Below are 21492 nucleotides of genomic sequence, written 5' to 3'. Positions count from 1 at the left end.
GTAATTCTTCCACCCTGTTCTGTTATCTGTTTTTCTCTTCTTCTCACACAGTGCTGACCTTTCACTTGCTGACTGTAGAAATGGAAGAGTAGCTGATTTTCACTCTTGATTCTTTCTTACCCACACAACCCAGAAAAACTTGGTATTTGAAGCCAATGTCTCACAGTTCTGTCACCGTGCTGGTCAGCCGAGAAACTAATTTTCAGACTTTAAGAGTATTGTTCTTTCATACACACTGTGTGGTTCTCTGTGTGACTCTGAATCTCCATGTGATTCCTGTACTCAGTCTGATTCAGCAGGCCAGCAAAGAAACTCTGAGACTCAAGCTGCTGACTGGAGAGCCAAAGAAGTGAGAAGAAGTGGGCACAATGCGCCACGAAGGACAACTCATCATAACACAAACACAAAACCTGTAGGGCATGTGACTAACTGGGAGGGGGGAGGGGAAGTATATATTTTTGAGATATAGTGACGAGGGATAAAAAGTATCTATTTTTGAGATACAGCAACTCCTTAAAGGAGTACTGACCAAGGCTGAAGACAGGTCTTATCAGTGTTTGTGTTACTTACGTATCCAGACATTGTACCTATGTATCCATACATTTGTGTTACCAAATGTATCCAGAGCTGGCAAGATGCATCATTCTCTTTGTATTTCACTGAAGAATACTCATTTTTCTAGCCTTTTTTCCCCCAAAGCTTACTAATTCTCCTTTCTTGAAAACCAGGAATAGGCTCTTCTCAAAGTGAATTAGTAATTCAATATTCAACCACAATCATCCATCCATCATTAAACTATACACACACACACCACATATATACACACACACACTTTTTAAATTTACATAATACAGCACATGAAATTCACGAAATGGGATCCACTAATGTCTTAACAAGCAAAACATGTTAAAGTATAATGAGGGGTATAATACAGCCTTATAACTTAGGAGATGAGAACCACCTAATTTGGAAGAAAAGGGTTATTTATCAGCTCTAGCGGCTCCTGAATCACTTCCCATGTCATGTTCAATATCATTTCTGGTTTGGTCCAGATCCCATTTTTTTAATGTTATGCAGCACATTTAAAAATACTGAAAAAATTCTGAATCCCATTCAGCCATCATGAATCAAACCTTCATTGTACTACAAGATGATGGATATCTCCCTTCTGAGATGGTTTTCTGCTTTGTGTTCTTGTTTCAGAAGAAAAATTTAGTGAGATCAGTTTACATGAATCAACTGATCATTCTTTACAAGGTTCCTCTGTAAAACATCCTCTGCCTACATAGATATACATACAATACTACACCTTCCCATTTACTTACAAGTACAAACAAACCTGGCTTATTTACTATGACAGAACTAAAGGACAACAATACTTTTCAAGGTAACTCTGAAGTATAAAGTAGAATTCTTACAATGCATTCTATCTATGATTCCTGCCACAGGCAACTAAAACAACCAATACAGGGCTGCTAATAAGTTGTTTGATTGAAGTAAGAGATTCTTATGTGCTGTTAGGTAATGCTCAAATGCACTCTAAAACACACAAAACTAGTAACAAGTATTGAAGGTCAAAGGTGGGTGGCCTTTTTTTTAATTAATATTTATTGTATGTGTTTAGCCAGCCTTTTTAAACTTTGAATATAATGTGGTTCTCCACTTTCTACTGTCAAGTAAATGTATTTTATAGCATGGTACTGGATACCTGCCAACAAAAACAAAGCCTGAGACAGTGTGGCTCAGCACTGATGGGGATTGCTAAGTTTGTAACTTGTCAAACATGCAGAGCACACTTAAAACCATCATGGCACGTGCTCCAGAGCAGGCAAAAGAAACTGTTATTAAATGCAGCCCTGTAAATCTTCTGGAACAGTAAAATGTCCACAGAACATAATTTGTTAAAAGCTAAACAAATACAAGCTCTGAACATGCAAGTAATTTTATTAACCCACTGGTATATAAACCTACTTTATAAGAAATACTAAAAACTACTTAAGCAAATTTTGAGATTGTTTTAGAAATATGCAATATTTTTAAAAGACCAAGATACTAAATTCTTGAACTAAATACTATAATTTTTCCCAACCATACAATCCTAATAAGTAAAAATTCTAAACAGCTATACAACAATGGGATCATTGTAGATTAGGTCTTAAGCTTGGGAGTGAGGGGAGAAAGAATTATTTTTTTAAAAGCATTTATCCTTTGATGCCTCTAATTTTCCTACTGTTTGCACTTAGAATAACCCAGGTAAACATCTTTATCACTGGAAATGCTAAATATCAAATTCCAGCTCAAAGAAGGTCCTACCGCTCAGGTCTCCAGCCAAAAAAAGTGTTTTAATAGCATGAAAACTTATTAGTGTTGTCCTGGCTCAGCCCATCTATGCAGGCAGGTGGGTACCAACCTCCTAATACTTGATTTTAAACAATTACAGAATGGTTGCAGTTGGAAGAGCACTCTGGAGACCATCTAATTCAACTCCCCTGCTCTGAGCATGGTCAACCACTACAGGTAGCTTAGGACATTGTTCAGTTTAGTTCTTAGTAATTCCAAGGATGGAGAGCCTCTCTGAGGAACCTGCTTCAATGTATGACCAACCCCAACATAAAACAAAAAAAAACCAAAAAAAAAAAAAAAAAAAAAACACAAAAACAAAAACAACCCACAACATACCAACCCCTAAACCATTTTCTTAAGTGGAATTTCCTGTAATTAAGGTTGTGCCTATTGACTCTTGTCCAGTCACTAGACACCACTGAGCTTTGCTTTATCTACTTCACCCCCATGGCCACCTTCAAGAATTTGTATGTAAGACCCCTCCATGAGCATACAGGCTCCAGGCTGTGCAGTCCTATCTCTCTACCAGATAGCCTAACCCTTTAATCACCTTTGCAGTCCTTCACTGGACTCTTACATGTTAATCTCTCTTTTGTACCGGGAGCTCAGAACTCAACCCAGCACTACAGATGTCCTTCTCCAGGACTGTGCAGAGGGCCTCCCTCGACCTGCTAGCAATGTTCTTTTGCCTGATGCAACTGTCCTTGGGCTTGTTGCTGTCATTTTTACTTCTCTGAGATGGAAAGGTGATTACTATGGCAGTCCATAGTAACATTTTAATAATAACTTTTTTCATGTTAAGGTTGTGCCCTGCAACGGAATCCCACACAAACAAGGTGATACTTCAGTTCTAACTGCTCCTGAGACAGGAGCTCAGGCTGGAAGAGATACCTTTAGCAATCAAAAGCAAACTAAAAGCTTTCACTCTACTTATCAAGGTAGTTTCATGCTTGGTAAGAGAAGAAAGAAGGGAATTAAACTGCCTAACATTGCTTTATGGAAACATAGCACAAAAGAGTTCACTAATCGTTAAATACTAGTTGTAAGTAAATGCTGAGGGTGACAGCTTCAAGACTCAGAAAACATGAACACCAGAACAACAACAAAAAACTTCAACTAACTGATTCTAGATTCAAACATTCAACACAGAAAGACTTAACCTGTTTTTTAAAACATTTAATGCTGAAACATGACAATTACGTGTAGATTCTGAAATCCAAAAAATCCTTGCTCATATCTTAGCTTTACCAATAATGTCTTATTATAACAAATAAGAATGATAAAATGCAAAATTTACCATCACATAAACATCTTCAGAGTTGAATAAAATACTTCTGTAATGGCTGAATGTTTCAGAGAGTGTATTTTTGGAGCTATAAGTCCTGAAAGCCTGTCATAAAAATCCTGAAAATGTTTTTATTCATGGAACTGATGTGGCCAGCTTTGTGACCATAAGATCTGAAAATACAGTATTTAAAAAAGACAGCTACTAGTAATGACTTAGAAGTTGTTTGGCACTTCTGCTGTTGCAAAAGCATTAAATTCTTCAAGTGAAATCAATCTGAAAAGCCTTTGGCAATGTCTGTCGCATATGCAAACACAGTAGCCTGAATTGGGAAATACTGGTAGAAGATTGTGAAAATATTTTTGTACAGTCAGGCAGGGAAAATATTAAAAATGTTAACAGAAAAAAAAAAAAAAGTATCTATACAACTTTAAAGACGTCTTTTTTTGCATTCTGGATGAAAACACTTATGTTCTTGAGCAACTGCCTAATAAAACAAGAACATATTACTCACTGTTCTTGAAAGTAGTCATACCTTCTTCTGAAGCTGCTATACTATTATTTGAAATAAAAAAAATACTAATTACCTGAACAATATATGATTTTTACTTTATTTTTAAACTAAGCACCATGCTGACTTCAGATTCCCAGTTCTTTTAAACTAAACTCCAGTTTTAGAAAATTTTACCTATAATAACTTAAAAGCTTAATAATATGTGGCAATCTTAAACCACAGAACTCATAAATATGTGGAAAGGTGGTAGGCAAAAGTGATGATATGACTGTTTCCTCACATGCTGTTCCACCTGCATTTCTTCTGAGACATGTGCAGTCCCAGCTCATCTGCAGTTCTGGGGTGGTTCATAAATAGTCTCACCTCTTAACAGTCTGTTCTCAGACTGTGTCTTTCTCTTTGTACCGTCTAAGCAGAGCTGTTGTTGCAGGTAAACAGTAAACAACATCAAACAAGATTTCTGTTAGGTTGTAATCCATCTGGGTTGGCTTGCTAGGAAACTAAACACATGGTTGTGCTGGTACTGTGCACATTAACAGTCCTTTGACGGGATTTAACAACAGTGCCTCTAAATGAGAAACTGAAGCCTGAAACATCATTGTCAGAATGAGACATTTATTCTGCCCTAGAAATACATTCCTGTGTTTAAAAGGCCAAATGAAGAATAACTGAAGCAGATTTCTCAGCAAGCAAATGCTAATCACCTCAACTGAAACTGTCCAGAGCACTTGGGTAACACCTCGACAGGAGTAAACAAGGCAGAGAGGGCATTTTACAAGGTCAGCAAGAAAAGATTAAAATGATTTGTGGCATCAGAATGGAAAATTTATCCCTAAGATGAAACCATGAAACTGGTAAGGTCATAAAACTACAGACTGATGTCAAGGATTGAAAGAATTCTCCTGGATCGTTGCTTGTAAAGATGGTTCAAGACTACAGCAGCAAAGGTAAAACTCTGTTCCCTGGCCCACACTTTGGATAACAACATTTAGTTTTACAGAGTGGATAGAGTGGATCCAGGATGGGAAGAGCAGCCTCAGGAAGGGTCAGAACAGGTTGGAGGGAGGAATGCAAGGTTAACAAATCCTAGCAAGAGGGACTAGGAATGGTCAGAGAGGTTTCATATAGGGAAGAGGGACTGGAAGAGATTATGGGGGTTGTGAGAAGCTTTGGATGGGATGCACTACAGAAAATATACATAAAGCATATTAAGAAAAAAAACTGAGCAAATACAGTAAGTGTTGCCAGTTCCTACGCATTATAGAGTACATACAGACTTCACATATATGTTAACTCTTACGCTAAAAATATTTTTCTGCCATATTCAAGAGCCTGAGCAGTCACTTCATCTCACTAATATCTTTTGAATCTGCCAAAATGTAAGGTTGCCCATTATGTAACAAAATTAGGAGAACATATATTAGGAACGTCTCTTGAAAGAATTACTTACTTCTTCTAGCCTCTTTCACTTTGCTGCAAAAGAGCTAAGAAATACTAAGGTTTCCCTCCACCACTGTCTTCTTGTATTACTATACTAACATTTTACATGTCTGTGAGCAGAAGCTGTACAAAGTACTGACTTCCTATTTTTTCCATTTTAGTTGACACTTTTGACTGATATCTAGCAAAATGTAACTACCTTTAAATGTATACAAAACACAAGACAATAACTAATCTTTTGTTCTTAGCAAAATTTTATTAAACAGGCAAGTACAAATGTATGCTTATACTGATCTGATGGAATATGGAGGGCATTATTTGCTGAAAGATCAGCATGTTATCAAATTTCACTCCTTTCCAAAAAATTCCATTTGACATAGTAGGAATCACCATACACTTCTGCAGCACTTAGGTCAATAGGGCTACATACTTCCCCTGCTACTGCAAAACGAAAAGTAAATTAAATGGGGCCATATTTTACAATGATGTTTTAATTTCTTTTAGCTCCTTCAGGAGGTCTTACTGCATTGTTTTGTTTGGAAACAATCCCCTCTCAGTTAAATTTTTAAGGTTAAATATCATGCATTTGTCTCTGAAAATGTGTATTTCATGTGAAGAATATTTTCAGATAATGCATGGTAATGGATCCGTTTTTTCAAATTCATTTGTAAAGCTCCTGCCATGTAGGCAAGAGGAAAGCACTGCTGGAATAACCTTTTCAGTTCTTCTTTCTCTTCACTTCAGGTACAGCCTTTCATTCTTCTCTGATAGTTCTCAACTCTGCCTGCTTACACATCTGCTCCAAAATGCGAGCACGGATTCTTCAGTTATCTTCAGCTATCAGACTTTCAGGTAAAGTTTACTAAGCTAATGTCTGATCACATGATATGAGTGAAAACTTTTTTAAAAGCAAGTACAGACAACAAATCTGTTAAATAGAGAAGAAGCATTTATCTACATTCACACCTACAGAAAACCACCCTAAGGGCAGAAACCTCTACTGAATGATGCTGACATACAGCTGCTGTTTGTACCATCTCTGTGACAAGTGTGCAGCCAACATCTCACTTGTAAACATGAAAAAGGAAGTGATTTATTTGCAAATTACCACTAGAAAAAATACTACTTCCAGATAAATGCTGAAAATGGAAAGGGAACATGATAAACCCATGCTTTCACACATCTGTAACTGCTGGGGCAAGAATTAATGTAGGTTTGGTGTTACCTTTATGGGATGTTTCAATTTTTTAATTTTTTTAAAAAAGTTTGTTAAAATTTAGATAAAATTCTGTAATCCTAAGGTGAAGTTGCTAAGGTTTTGACAATTATGTCTGGAAATCAGGTGTAAATGGGAAGAGATTGGACTGGACTCTCAGCTAGCACAATCCCTTCATAGAGTGGCAGACTTTTCTTCTGTAAATTGCCTACAATCATAAATCCTTTAATCAACAGAAATCAGTGCAAAAGTAACCCTCTGCCTCCTATTTTGCTATTGGCAAGGTCTGAACACAAGAGATGAAATGTCTCAGTGCTTTAGCTGGAGAGAATAAACACCAATGGAAGGAAGTGAAGATCTGAAGTGTGACTTAATCCACCAAACTTAAGATGTATACACCTCTGATCATTAAAGGTCTATTCTTTAAATGCCTACAAACTTTCAACTCCCTTTATAGTTTATAGAGAGAAACGAGCATTTTACAGCAGCCTTCAACAAACCTATTTCAGATATCTATTTTAGGATGAGATAAAATCACAGTCTGGATGTGTTTATTTTTCTCTGTTGATTAGAAAAGGAGTCTAGGGTGACTGGATCAGCTGCAGACATCTATATTTGGTCAGGTGAATCCTTGCAGCCTACAACGGCCAAAATAGCTATATAAGAAAAACAGAAAACTAACAAGTATCTATGTTACACCATGTTGTGCTACTTACATAAAACTCTCCAGTTTAAGTACAAAGGATCCTGGAAGCCAAATTAAATACTCCTGGTGCAGAAAGAATACAGCAGACACAAACTCCTAAAACTGTCCAACAAATCTTTAGAATCTTAGCTTGAAAGATCAGGTCTAGCTCTGGAGATAGTTAAAAACTGAATGGGGATAAAACAGGATGAAACAGAAACAAACACAGCCTATGTCACCCTTACTGCATAATCCTTTCCTAACGCACAATCTAATAAATAATTCCTTCAGAATCTGTTCTGAAGCTATATATTAAAAAAATGACAGCAAGAGCTGCTATTCTAAGAAAATATTTTCAGTTAGGAACAGAAAAACTTAAACAAACTTTCTCTCTTTCCTATGTGCAATCTTTGCTTCAGTGGCCATGACGGTATGTGACAGGTTCTGTTTGAACAGCACTGCTTGGATTTGCTGCACTTGGCTGTCCAGACAGACAGATAAGCAGTATGTCAGCAGGGAAGATAGTGAATGTGTAAAATGACATTCTAACCATGGTCATGGACTCTCTAAGGACAGGTTGCCACATCAGTGGCCAAAAGAGGCTTTTCTGACTGAACTGAATCTTTATCTTAACTGTAATTTTTACAAATTCCAACACTGGTTAAGAAGAAAAACCCCACAAAGTCTGTCAAAATCGGAGCAAATACGCATGCAGCTACTCTATTTAGCACATCTTTTCTGGTTTTTCTCCTGTAAAACCTCTATATATTAATGGTGAAGAACTGCTTGTGCAATACAGTATCTTTAAAATATGTAGGAGCTTAAAACATAATTGAGCAGGATTACTTAGGAAACCTGACTGCTTATTAGGGTTTTTTTTTCAAGAAAAAAGTAACTATCTTTCAGTTTAACATTACCTGTTACCCAAACATATGGATATATTACATTAGTTTTATAGTTGAGAGGGGTAAGCAATTTTAGGCTTGTTCTGGAATGAGGGCTCAAATCTCTCAGTGTGCCTTCCAGCCTAATCTCTTGTAGTTCTGGAACTTGCAAAACATTAAGTCCATCTGACTTTAGGGTTGCATCTTCCCAGAAGAGAAGGGCAATGTATAACATTATTTCAGAAAAAAATAAATAAATGACTTATTCAAAGGACTTCTATATGTCTTTTAAAAAAACACATTCAAATATTTGGATGGTAACTGATAAAGACAGCTCCCTACTACCACAAAAACCTTTGAATGATTGTTCACTATCCCTGTTTGGCTACTGCCACTTCTAACTAACATCAGTAATCAGAAACTTCAGATGCTTGGACCAGTGAACAGGGGATACAAATCCAGTCTTTATACAAATCTTCATGACCATGTTTGAAGTGACCCACAGTTTTCAGGGATGGAAAACTTATCTTCAACTGTTTATGAAATGGACCCCAGCAAGCATCCATACACTACCTTGTAGAAAGAGAGGAAAATACCTCAGAATATACTAAAAATATCATTACACTGGGTTGCAGGAAAGGTCCATAAGCATTCTAACTTTCAAGCAGCAGAGTGACTCCTGCCTGTCTTCAAGATCTGAATGTATCAAAGAAAACACTTACTTCCCCCCTCATGCTCTCATACTCTATATTCTGAAACAGCCCTAAGTGAGTTTTAAGCAAATATTTCCGCATTTTTCCCCAAATGTACAAAGAGATATCTTCTCTTCAATTCTGCGTAACTGGAATTTAAAGGAAATATAATTTTTTAAAAGTAGCAGAAACTAAATATTCTAATCTGAAGCTAATGGCAATCTTAGCTGCAGAAACACCACGATTTCTACATAATAATCAAGGGTCATTAATAATGATGGTTGACATGCAGAATGGAAAGTAGAATCAACCAGCAAAGTCAGAATAACAAGGAAAGCCTTGTACATACATAGGGCTTTCCTTCTCCTACAGTCACACTGATTTCTCTGCAGATATCCATGATATATCAGTTACATTAACTGTCTGCTCCCCTCCAAGAACAGAAATTCTGCCTTCTGCTGCTCTATCTTGTAAAGTCTGCTCTGCCTCCTGGATCCAGTTACTAACTAGAGGAGGGGAAAAAACATAGGCTGAGTAGCTCTTACAGGACTGTTGTATTTTTAATAAAAATAAAACAGAACAAAACAATACAAAACAAACAAACAAAAAACCCCCACAAACAAAAAACAACCAAAACAAAACAGAGACTAACAGATCAGAACTATGTCATTTCCAAACGTTTGCAAAGCTGAACAAATGCTACCAGTTTGCTTCCACCTTGTTTCTTCTTTTGAGCATAAAGACAGTTAACACTCTGCAAGCTCTGATCCAAAAAAAAAAAAGGCTGCTCACACAAGAAAAAACTGACTAATATTATATTAAAAATCTACTTTAAACCCCAATTGCAAAGAACTTCAGGTCTGAGATTCCTCTGGAGCTCCTCCAAGGAAAAGAGCCAGCTACAATAAATAAGGTGGGAGGTTAGGGAATATCTAGAATGTAGTGACCTGCTATCATTAGATTTAAAATACTCATGAGAATACAGTAGTAGAGGAAACAACACTCTTATTTTTCCCTTGTGAAACATGTCTTAGAAAACGTGTGGAAACATTCAACAGAAAAGGAACCAGAAATAGATAAAATTTACAATTTTCTAGGCAGAAACCAGAAATACCCTGAAAACATTTTCAGAGGCCAATAATTTAAAGCATGATCTCTATACCAAACATACGGATAGGGATGCTTTATCACTTAACTTCCACAGTACAGCCATAAAATATATTCTTACAGGTGAATTGAGCCACTGAGTAACACTTCCCTTTTTTTGACAAACAGAAAAAGTTCTTTAATCAAGGTGGCAAACTCTTCTTTGTAATTGTGAGGAAGGCACAATTTTCAAGCACCTGCGCTGTTAAAATTACAGCTACACTTTCATCACCGTATATCAAGAAACTAAGGTAGACAACCTTTACATGTACCCCTCACTCCTGTTACAGCAATGAAAATCCTGCATGGTTTATTTCTCTCACATACCTCAAACCTCTCGTGACAGCTCCTGTAAAATAAAGTACATGCTGCTGCAGGATATACGAAGGGAAGGACCACATTGTCTTTACATACATGAAAACAGAGAATAAAACTTGACAAGTTACCTCACTATAAAACACAGTCCTGCGATTCACCCTTCATACTAGATTTTTTTTTCTTTAATGAGTACAAATATTTAATGGACCTTAAACAGAGTATTTACTTCCTTATGGTGGAAAATGTGCATTTTCCTTTCAAATAAAATAAATGGCTTTAAAAAATCCCAACAAAACAGAAGTAGCATGATGAAGTCTTCCAGAAGTTAAAAGAATTTATTTTTCTTAAATTCAAAAGCTTTAAATCTTAGTGAAATGGGCCACAGTGGACAAGCCCTCTACTATATTACTGCACTTTAATAAATAGTAAATGATATCGTATGAGGTCAAGGAAAGAAATACTGCGATCCTATATCAACTGTGCATAAAGAATGCTGGAAGTTTCATATTCCTTATTCCTTCTTTCCTTTTCACTCTTTAATCTAAAGAGAAGCTTTATTTATAGCTTGTCTCAGAAGACCATATTGAAACATCCCTTAGAGGTAATTTCAGAAGTATTTAATAATTTAAGTTTTGCTTATATCTGAGGACCTAAGAAAATACTGAAAAATCCTCCTAACAGAAACAGGTTTCCTGAAACGACCACAAATCTGGATTGCTGCTTATCTATAAAAACCTGTGGGATATTTAAAAAACTGCACATATCATTTTATAATGTATACAATTCCATCATCGTGGCTCATTTTTAAATTAAATTATTGCTTATATTCTCCTTTTAAAATAGCCATTTCTGTCATTGTACAGGGGTATTTTTTTGTTGTGGTGTTTTGTTTTGGTTTTTTTCAGTGCCCACTCTTGCTTGGCAGTGATGGGGTGTAATACTAGTTCTCTCCATACGGGGAAAATGACTGCTCGACTCCTGCCAAAATCAATCTTGTCTGTAATCCTGGGTGATCTGTTTGAACTAGCCAAGTGAATGATAGACATGTGAGAGCGGTTCAAGAGGCTACCCACAGCTACTTCAAATTAAACTGACATCAGGGGATATGTTGTGTACTCAACTCTGTTTCCCATACAGTAGGTATTTATAACTGCTTCCCATGAAGATCTCATCCTTATATAACCAAACCAAGAATTAGGAATAAACCCCCCCGGCAACTGACAAAGAAATCTCCCTTCCATTCCAAAAAGACTGTGAAGTTACTGACAACCCAAAAGATGAAACCTCATCCCAAAGCAGCTACAGGTCTTCCTTCCTCTCATACTACCTGAAGAAAGGAAAGGGAAATGGCCTCAGAGTTTCTGTTCATATACTCTGTACTCCTCTTCTGGCAGTTTTATTTCCTGACATCTGTCTAAGTCTCCTTGTACATATAAATGGAGTGAAGAAACATTCTGCATGCAATTATAAATCTTTCACATAAAAAAAGCCTCAAATGCTCAAATTGAGAAACTGTAATGTAAGTATTTCTTCTGGATATTTAAGGAGAGAGCAAAAGAACCATTCACAGGTATTACTGTCAAGATAGAAGAAATGGAGACAGAAAAGCTGTGAAAAAGCTGCATGTGCATAACAGGATTTTTTAAACTTCAGTCCTTGTTAAAAAGAGTAGAAAACTGTAGAGTTTAGCATACACAACTATGGTCACAGTACAAAGCCCTTATACATTCAAATCACACCTGTACACAAGGAGCCAGCATAAAGCTGAAGTACTGAATGCAGAGCATCAGCTTCCTTACGAGACTGGGAGAGGCAGGAGCTCCCACCCTGAGTTCCGACCTTATCTGCAGTAAGTAAATAACCCTGTCCATAACCTGCAACATGGGTAATTTCACTCCTTGATAACTCCTGAAAAAAAAAATGTGATGAGTGCTATTAATTGAAAATTTCCCATGTCTGCACCAAGGTATCTCTAAATCACAGATCACTGGGGGCAGAACAGGATAGTCAGAGAAGCATCACTTTGTGTTTGCCCTGTTCACACCTCCTCCTGCTGGCACACTGCTGCTGGCCAGGGACAGAGCCCATAGTCTGCATCTTACTCTGACATTTCTTTAGTTATTCTTCAAAAAGTATTGCTATTTGTCCGAGAATCTTGAGTTCTCCAGAAGTTCCAATGCATACACGGTGGGAAGGCATTCAACAGTGGACACAAAAATACAGTCACTAATGTAGCCACATACCACAACAGAAAAATAAGAAAGAAAAAAAAGCCCAATATGTGAAATGAAAAGCAAATCACTATCCTAAACCCAGCCACAACAGCAGAGACTAAGCAGACTGTTAGTCCATTAGTAAAACCACAAGGTTTCACTCCAGCAGCTCTGAAACAGTAATGGGTTTTCCCATGAAAACTTGAAAGAAAAGGTGAAAAAAGGTTTGTGTGGTATGACGGAAAGGAATGCCAGAAACAGCTTTGGTCAAACATTCCCATTAAATATTTTCCCATTACCCCCTAGGTTCATTCACAGGCCAGTTGCACTGGCTATTTACCAAGGAAGTTTAAGATAATGTTTACTGCTCTTTAGTGTTTTCCAATTTTCTAAGCTCACCAGCATTTGCTTTTTAAAATCCTTGTGAAATTTAAAAAGCAACACATTAAGAGTTTGTTTTCACAGTAGATTTTCTGTTATACTGATCTATACATTCTACCGGTAATCTGGTATACACTTGTCTTCAGAAACTCTCATTATTTTCATTTTATACTTGAAATAAATAACTATTTATGTCCTTTTTCTTTAGCAATTTGGACTAAATTCAACTGAAATTACTGAAATTGTTCTCATGAGGAATGAGAGCAGACCAAGCTCTACCCAAGAGGTAGCTAATGGTGCATTTGAGCTTTTACTACACATACTGGTATAGCAAAACTTCATCTACACAATGTCTAAAGAAACCAAAAATAGAAGCATTGAAATTACACATTTAAGCACTAGATAAAGACAGAAAAGATAAATAAGTATATTTTTATTACAGAGGACAAACTGAAGCCTTAGACAAATTATATACTATCTTTCATTACACTAACTGCTGTCTGCAGTTTTTCCTTGGAAATTAGGACAGTAGTCTATAGGAAGCAAGTGATTCCTGTACTGCTGAAAAATGATTTGATAAACTACACACAAGAAATTAATCTACCAATTTATAGGCCAATGTACTGCTTATAAAATAGAAAAGCCCAATTCTGGAAAATGAATTTGTTTTTCGCATGCCTTTATGCATTTGTATTTCACCCAACACTCCAATTTGAGAAGAATGAGAAAATCCAACTAAACAAACAATAGATCTTGAAAAAATACACCGCTTTCATTTTATAACACCACTTACAGTAATTTTTATTCTGAGATACAGGTCAATATGCTTAACTGTGTTTTTCTTGGATGTGTAGTATTGAAGCTGGAAGCTAGACAGACTGATTGTGGAGGTATTATTAGTGCTGACTCATTGAAAATTATGTCATAAGATCAGCGTTACAAGTCTCAATTTTTCACTTATTATTTCCATTATTTTCATTCAATCCATCACACTCAAAGCGGCAGAATGATAGTCTTAAATTTTACAGCTACAAATGAAGAAAAACAACAGCACTAAAACTCTATAGACAGAAGTAATTTAGTACAGTCTTAAAAAGTACCACATAAATATCAGCACCTATATAAATATAAATTATGAACCTGCTAAGATTTTTACACATAATTAAAATTTTAGTACGTGAGTGGCCACAGAGAAGTTGCTTACTGACCCCTAAGTTTGCTTTTCCAACAATTTTCTAGTGTTGGTTCTCAGCTCCATGTCTCTCTTCCATCTTGAAGAAAAGGAACAGAAATACACCTCTCACTTCTGACACAAACTGATAGCAATGTGATATTTTCTGGACTCTTCTGCAGCATTATCTACTTCAGCAATTAAAGAGACACTCTATTTTAGAGAATTAAAGAACCATTTTTCTGGGAGACAAAGTTAGCAAATGAAAATTATATTTCCTTTGAACAAAAAAGCTAAGTTGGTGAGCAGTAATTCTCACTATACCACCACTGACAAGCTTCTCATTCTTGCAGCCTTAAAGCTCCAGAGAAGTTTCTCTATGCTGTTACTGACTTCACCACTGCTAAATGGAGATGCCACCATGACCACATCGAGACACTTAGACCTGTGGGGCCAAATTCATTCCAGGGATGGGGCTTCCACAACCCCCCTGGGCAACTTGTTACAGTGTCTCACCACCCTCACACTAAAGAATTTCCTCCTAATGTCTAACCTGAATCTCCCCTCTTTCAGTTTTAATCCATTACCCCTTGAGAGGTGCTCCAGCCCTTGCATCATCTTAATGGTCCTTGCCTCGACTTTCTCCATGAGCTCCATTTCCTTCTTATGTTGGGGGACTTTAAAAGGGTTTACTGAGGTATTCACGTATTGTCTCAGCAAAAGATTATAAACACTCAGTTATAATACTTGTATCAGAAAACAGAAATCCACTAGAAATCCTCCACCAGAGTTAATTTGAGGTTTGATATGTTCTGTAGGACAAAAAATTAAAATCCAATTTATGCTATCTTCAGGGAAATTTTTTCGTAATAAATAAAACTTCTAATGTCATAAATATTGTATTTAGAACTTATGTTTAAACTAAAGAGGTTTTTTCCGCTCCAGAAAAACCACATGCTTTCTGCTTTGACACAAATTCTGCATTTTTCATTTGTAAGACTGCTGCCACAGAAATTATGGATAGAACAAATTCATTTGTAAGCAGACTTTGCTTTAGAATTAATGAGAAGAGAAAATGGGGTTTGAAATTAAAAGTAAATACAAATTAAATCCTGTACAGACAATCTCCAGAAAGAAGTTTTGACTGCAATAGCAATTCTGTTTGAATTTTTCCCACTTCTGTTTGTCATAATCTATAAACTTACTTCTTATATCACAATATCATATTAAGCCTTCTCTTTCTGCACAAGAGAATGGGTAGGCAGGCAGCTCAACCAATATACAGACTCCTCTGTATTACAGAATCACAATTTTAGGTTTCTATATTACTGGTGAGATGGCATTTTTTAGTAAGGGATTCCTAATTTTGCCTTCCTTTTGCCACTGAATTGTTGCAGTTACACAAGACAGGATACATTGAAATAGATTCTACTGTAACCGGAAGTTAAGTTACAAGAAGTGGGAGTTTTGTCACAACATGGCATTTCATGATGAGAAGTGGTAAAAGAAAACCATAAACATGTAAAAATTTTAGGATTTGTGCCTCAGTTCACAGGTGTAGAAGGGCTCACAGAAATTGCTGAGAAACACAAGACATCTAGTGCTTAAACACTTTGTCCCAAGTTTTTTTGTTAGTTTTCGATGTAAAGGACCCTATTCAGGTCCCTCTGCCTCTTAAATAATGCAAATTACTGTTTAAGTAGGTCATGACCTGTATAAGGGGAAAAAAGCATATGAATATGATTTCATTCATATTTGGAAGAGCTGAGAAAATAAAACTCAAATACATACCGCATCTGTCACTTCTATCTCATACAACTTCTGGAATGTCTCTCGATAAAAGAAAAAAAGCTTCCCACTGCCACCACCTTTCTTAACAGAGGTGCCTGTGACAAGTATCTTATCATCTGGGCTGAAACAACAATCTGTCCTGTTGAAGATAACAAATCATCGTATCAGGCAAATGAATTATTAATGCGCATGGTACTTACTTACAATACAAATTACACTCCATAAAAATATTCTTATTTGTTAATCCTTTGAAGACAAAGTTGTTTGGTTTTTTTAAAATTTTTTGTCTGCTGTCATCTATTACTATAGTTATCAGACACAATTCACAAGTACAGCTACAGCTGTGCACAGAATGTGCAAAACTGGCAGATTCAATAAAAATACCTCCTAACAAAATTCTCCTCCACTCAAAGGTCTTGTAAACTTTTCAGTGTGAGAAACAAATAAAAAGTATTTTCAGATCTGGTTATCAACATTAAGTAGAAAGATGTATCAATCATGAAATCTGTTTCTGATAATGATACATTCTTCAATGATGCAAGGGAGGTTGTTTATAACAGTGGCCAAAAATGTTTGCCTGTTTACTTTTCCTCTTATGCTAAAAACTGCAGTCAAGATTGACCTGTCCATGGCCTGCCTTTCTAAGATCTCTTTTGAAAAGTGTAATTTGTACTTAAGAGTTGGATTTGGCTGTGTGACAGCTACAGAAATTCAAGTAACACCAATAAAAATATTAAATACAACACAGTGTTTTAGTACCAGAGAACACAGTCATCAGTACTTCTAACATCACAACCTGAATTCATACCACATACCTCCATGTTATGTCTACTTTTTGATCCGGCTCTTTTTTTTTTAATTAATCACAGACCAAATAAGAATGAGGGTTACTTATATATCTCCTTACACAAACATAAGGCAGTGAACAGCTCTCCTCCTGAAAAGTTACTAATCTAATTAGACGTAAGACATATGAGTCTGAGAAATGTCATAAAACAAGCAAAGCTGATTATGATTTATCACCAAAAATCAGAGATCTTTTAAAGCAACATGAAATAATAAAATAACCAAAAAACCTCATTGCACAGTCGTCCCTGTGCAGTCTTTCTGCACAGTTCTGGATCTAGTGAGAGCTGAGGAGAACTTCTGTAGACTCCCTCCTGTTCAGCACAACTACTGTAATTTCTACCAGGGGGAATAAATTAAGAGTACTCACATTGGGAAGAAGCTGGGCAGTCTTTCTGCTGAATTAAGAGGCTTTTTAAATTGCCTAATATCCCATATCTTTAAAGTATCATCTCCTATGAAAAAAAAAAGGGACAAAAGTTAGCAATAAAGAATTTAAAGCAAGAATTTAGACACGTGCAGAGAATTACAACCTCTAATACAAATACAAAAAGAACCTCTAATACAAACACAGAAAGAACAGAGTGATACAGCAGAAGCATTCAGAATGGGAAAGGTTTGGAAGTTTTTTGTCCTTAAATGACTATGAAACTGCAAGGATGAGAAGCTCCACCTGCTGCCCTCCAGTAAATAAAAAACTTCTCAATGGCTCAACTCCATCATGGCAATCATTTGTAACAAGAACTGTTATCCACAGTGGAATCAGATTTCCCATACACTGGTTTATTCTGTGTTTATAAGCACTGGTGCTTTGCTACCAGGAGTAAATTTAGCTTTTAAGATAAAAAAATAAAATGTTACATGGATGGTCTAGATCAAAACCGATACAAGTTTTATGCATCTGGTTTCTACCTGACTGAACAAAAAGATCAGGAAGAATGGAAGGCACATGAAGTCCTCCCCCTTCTTTAGCAGGCAAACAGCAAGAAACTGCAATCTCAATATGGAGAACAGACCCTGGAATCAGAAACCCTCAGGGAAAGGGAAGAAGGGAAGCAAGTGAACCCACACTTGCTATTACAAGAACTTTTCACACCCCTCCACACCACCTTTGGCCATAAAACCCAAAATGGAGGTTACAGCACGACATTTATAGCAATTCTCATCTGTGTTTGATAAACATGGTGTGCCTGCAGACCAGTAAAAGTCAGGCTGTTTATTCCCTTTCAGAAAGTTATGACATATTAATAAAGTGAGAACTGGGAGGAGGGGAAGCTTAGTTAGTTATTCTCAGAGACATCCACATCTCTGCTGATCATCCTTCTGGAATACATATTTCCAGCATGTGATGAGCTACAGAATTTGGAGCCTTCAAGCACCTCACTTGGGTGCCTAGACACCTCCTTGCACGTACTATCAGTGGCCCAGTGCTTTCAAGAGTGAAAAAAAAGAATTTCAAACAACAGCTCTTTTAAAAAATATCTAGAGATTGATTTTAGACAGGAAGTTAAAAAATCTTCCTGACCCAGGAGGAAAAGGCGGCCAAGTGACCGGCTGCCCACAGACCTGCTTCCTTCCAAAGCACAAACCTTGCAGGGAAGTAATTTTGTTGTCTAAAAGTATTTTTGGATTCATAGCTTTTGAGACCAAGAGCTTGAAGAAGGCCTTGAAAGTAAAATGTTAAAAAATAATAATAAAAAAAAAGAGTAACATGATGTAACAAAAGAAATCAAGGCCAGCAGCACCCTTTATAGGGAAAGCAGTAATGTGTGGCCTCGTACATCATGTATGTTTACATTAAAGACTAGGATAACTCCTTACTACAAAATATTTTTAAGAAGTGGACAACTTAAATAAATGATGTCTAGAGCAGAGCATATTTCTGTTCATTGGGAAGCTAAAAAATGACAAGAAAGAAAAATGTTGAGTCCCTATTTTGGGAATATCTGCTTTCTTATTGTTTCCCACTAGACTCCATCCAAAGCACTTCAAAGCATTTGGTCTTGTAATATGAACCCTTCCTTTCCTCTCCCAATCCCGAAAAAGAAAAACACAAAACCAACAAAAAAACCACCCTTAAAGTCAAGATGTTGTATTTAAAGCAGCAGCACTTTATAAATGCATGCAAGGGATGCCATTTGGCCACTCTGCAAATCTCCAGGACAGGGACAGATCTAAGGCTAGCAGCCAAGGCTGTTCTGTTCCCACTGGAATGAGCCTTGACACGATCTTCAAGCTGTAGTCCTTCCAGGCTTCAGCAGGAGAGATGCAGTCAGACATTTAGCTATAGCTCTTCTGCTAATAAGAAACTGTAATCTTCTGGTTTAAAAAAATTAGAAGATTCTAGGACTCCAAAAGTAGTGTCTGATTTCAAATCAACACTGCCTTACACTGTGCAGAAATAGATTAAGTATTTGGAAAGGGAGAAATGCTAGTAGAATGAGTTGGCCAATGCTGTGGAACTCTTACCATCATTAAGAATTTCCACAAACTCACTTTTTCTAATTAAAATTTTCTGTGATGCAACTGCAATATTGGTTCCTGAATCTAACTGGCACTTGGAGTTGAAAACACTGTCACTAAGAAAACAGACATACTGTTAACTTTCCACAATACCAGGGATTTTCTCCAGCAGCATCCCTCCATCATCGCTTAAGGGGCTTCTTTGAGAGCTACATCAGTTCTGACCTATTTTTAATTACATCATACATGGACAAAAATAGTTACCCTTAAACAAAAACATATAAAGAGAAGTTGTGCATTTCAATATGAGGCATTCACAATAGCCACTCAGATCATCCAGTATTTCTCTTTCACGGTGGCCTTCTTCAAAGCCTGGTAGGATTATTTAAAGCTTTTACAGCATTTTCAGTAGCACTTCAAACCCTATTTTTTGCCATTTTAATAAAAAATATGATGAGGTCTCGCACAATTACACCAGAGGTACTGTGCACTGCAATTAGCAGGATGTAATAATTAGGCCCTGGAGGCTTCCCTGGCTCTGAAGTCGAAAGCACCTCTGGCAGAGGCCAAGCCCACCAGTGACAGCGGATGCACCTCTGTGATTAAGATACTTAAGAACAGGAAAGAGAAACAGCTGAGGAGACTTGCAGGGGAGACAGAAACACCTATGCAGGTACCCAGTCAGTAAGGAAGGAGGGGAAGGAACTGTGCAAGAGCAGGGATCCCCCTGCTGTGAGATGGCAGGCTGTGACCCTTTGAACATCATGGTGGAGCAGTCTGAGAAGGACCATGGTGGAGCAGATGCAGCCCTGCAGCTCACGAAGGACCATGGTGGGGCAGATGTGGACCTGCACACCTGGAAGGACCCAAGCCAGGGGAGGTGGCTGTGCCTGAAGAAGGCCATGACTCTGTGGATTGCCCACACTGGAGCAGTTTGTTCCTGAAGAATTGCACCTTGTGGGAGTGACTCATGTTGGAGGAGTTCATGAAGGACTCACTCCTGTGGGAGGGACCCTGGGTGAAGCAGGGGAAGACTGTGAGGAGTCCATCCCCTGAGAAGGAAAAAGCAGCAGAGATGGCACGGAATCTGCATGCTGTTCATAACACTGAAGATAAAAAAACCATCAAACTAATAGCTGTAGCCAGATTAATGGAATTAATGAATTAATTGCTTCATATTTTGACAAAAACTAACTGCAAAACTTTTGTACACACCAGAATTCAAAAAAAGGTTTTTAAAATTTTTTACAATAAGAGTCCCAAGTCCAGTTCTAACACTTACCTCTTCACTGCTAAACAAAGAAAACAGACCCCAAATGCTATCTTCACTGTATTTATTACATTTATTAACTGCTTTCATGGTTAAGTGTGCAAAAATATCACTTTCTTAAGTTTCTGTCAAGTTACCACCTAATACCCAAGAAGAGTAAGACTGGGAACTCTCATAAACAGCTCTTTAGCTTTTCATTTTCCTGTGTGCTTGCAGCTGAGCCCCGCCTCATCTCTCTTACATCCAACACAGAATCAACATCTGATGCAGGAAAGCCAATCAGGCTTCCAGCAAAAGTCCCCATTCCCCAGCTATCCCCTCTTTGATCCTGAGCACTTGGCAGGCTTATTAATCTATGAATGCTGGATCAACATCTGCTTTCGTTGGTACAGATCCAAAGTAATACTCATATTAAAGCACTAAACAAACAAGTCAAAATAACTCCTCATTCTGTAGCACAGCACGCACAGAGCTTCTTTTTTTAAAATACATTAGACACAGGTAGCACATTTATCCACACCGAGGTGCTAAATTTTGGTACAGTGTTACAATCTGCAAACACAATCAATATTTTATATATCTTAGAGAGGAGTGTGGTAGATTAATCGTAAGACAGTGAAAGTCTCTTCAACATGACACAAAATTTGAAGACAGATGAGGAAGAGCAGGCAACTAAAGGTGCCACAAGCAATAAAAGGTTATGTATGTAATCTCTATTAATAAATGTGAAACATAGGAGAATTTACATAAATGGAGCTTCCATGACAGCACTAGTAAATATTTGTCACATAAGTATTAACTTTGTTTACCATTAATATTCAAAAACATACCAAG

The 21492-nt window shown here is 37.1% G+C and overlaps 1 protein-coding gene across 3 annotated transcripts in view; it reads right to left on the bottom strand.

Moving 5' to 3' along the window:
• WDR70 (WD repeat domain 70) overlaps window positions 1–21492 on the bottom strand; it is a 122594-nt gene that overhangs the window by 12600 nt on the left and 88502 nt on the right. For all 3 annotated transcript variants that reach the window (XM_051643344.1, XM_051643342.1, XM_051643341.1), the window contains exons 12-13: window positions 17296–17380; window positions 16080–16218 (exon numbers count right to left, since the gene is read on the bottom strand). In XM_051643344.1, the coding sequence (XP_051499304.1) occupies window positions 16080–16218; window positions 17296–17380 (224 nt within the window). The remainder of the gene's footprint in view (window positions 1–16079; window positions 16219–17295; window positions 17381–21492) is intronic.

The sequence above is a fragment of the Apus apus genome, chromosome Z, assembly GCF_020740795.1.
Source record: "Apus apus isolate bApuApu2 chromosome Z, bApuApu2.pri.cur, whole genome shotgun sequence".
NCBI lineage: Eukaryota > Metazoa > Chordata > Aves > Apodiformes > Apodidae > Apus > Apus apus.
This window is presented reverse-complemented; position numbering and strand designations above follow the sequence as displayed.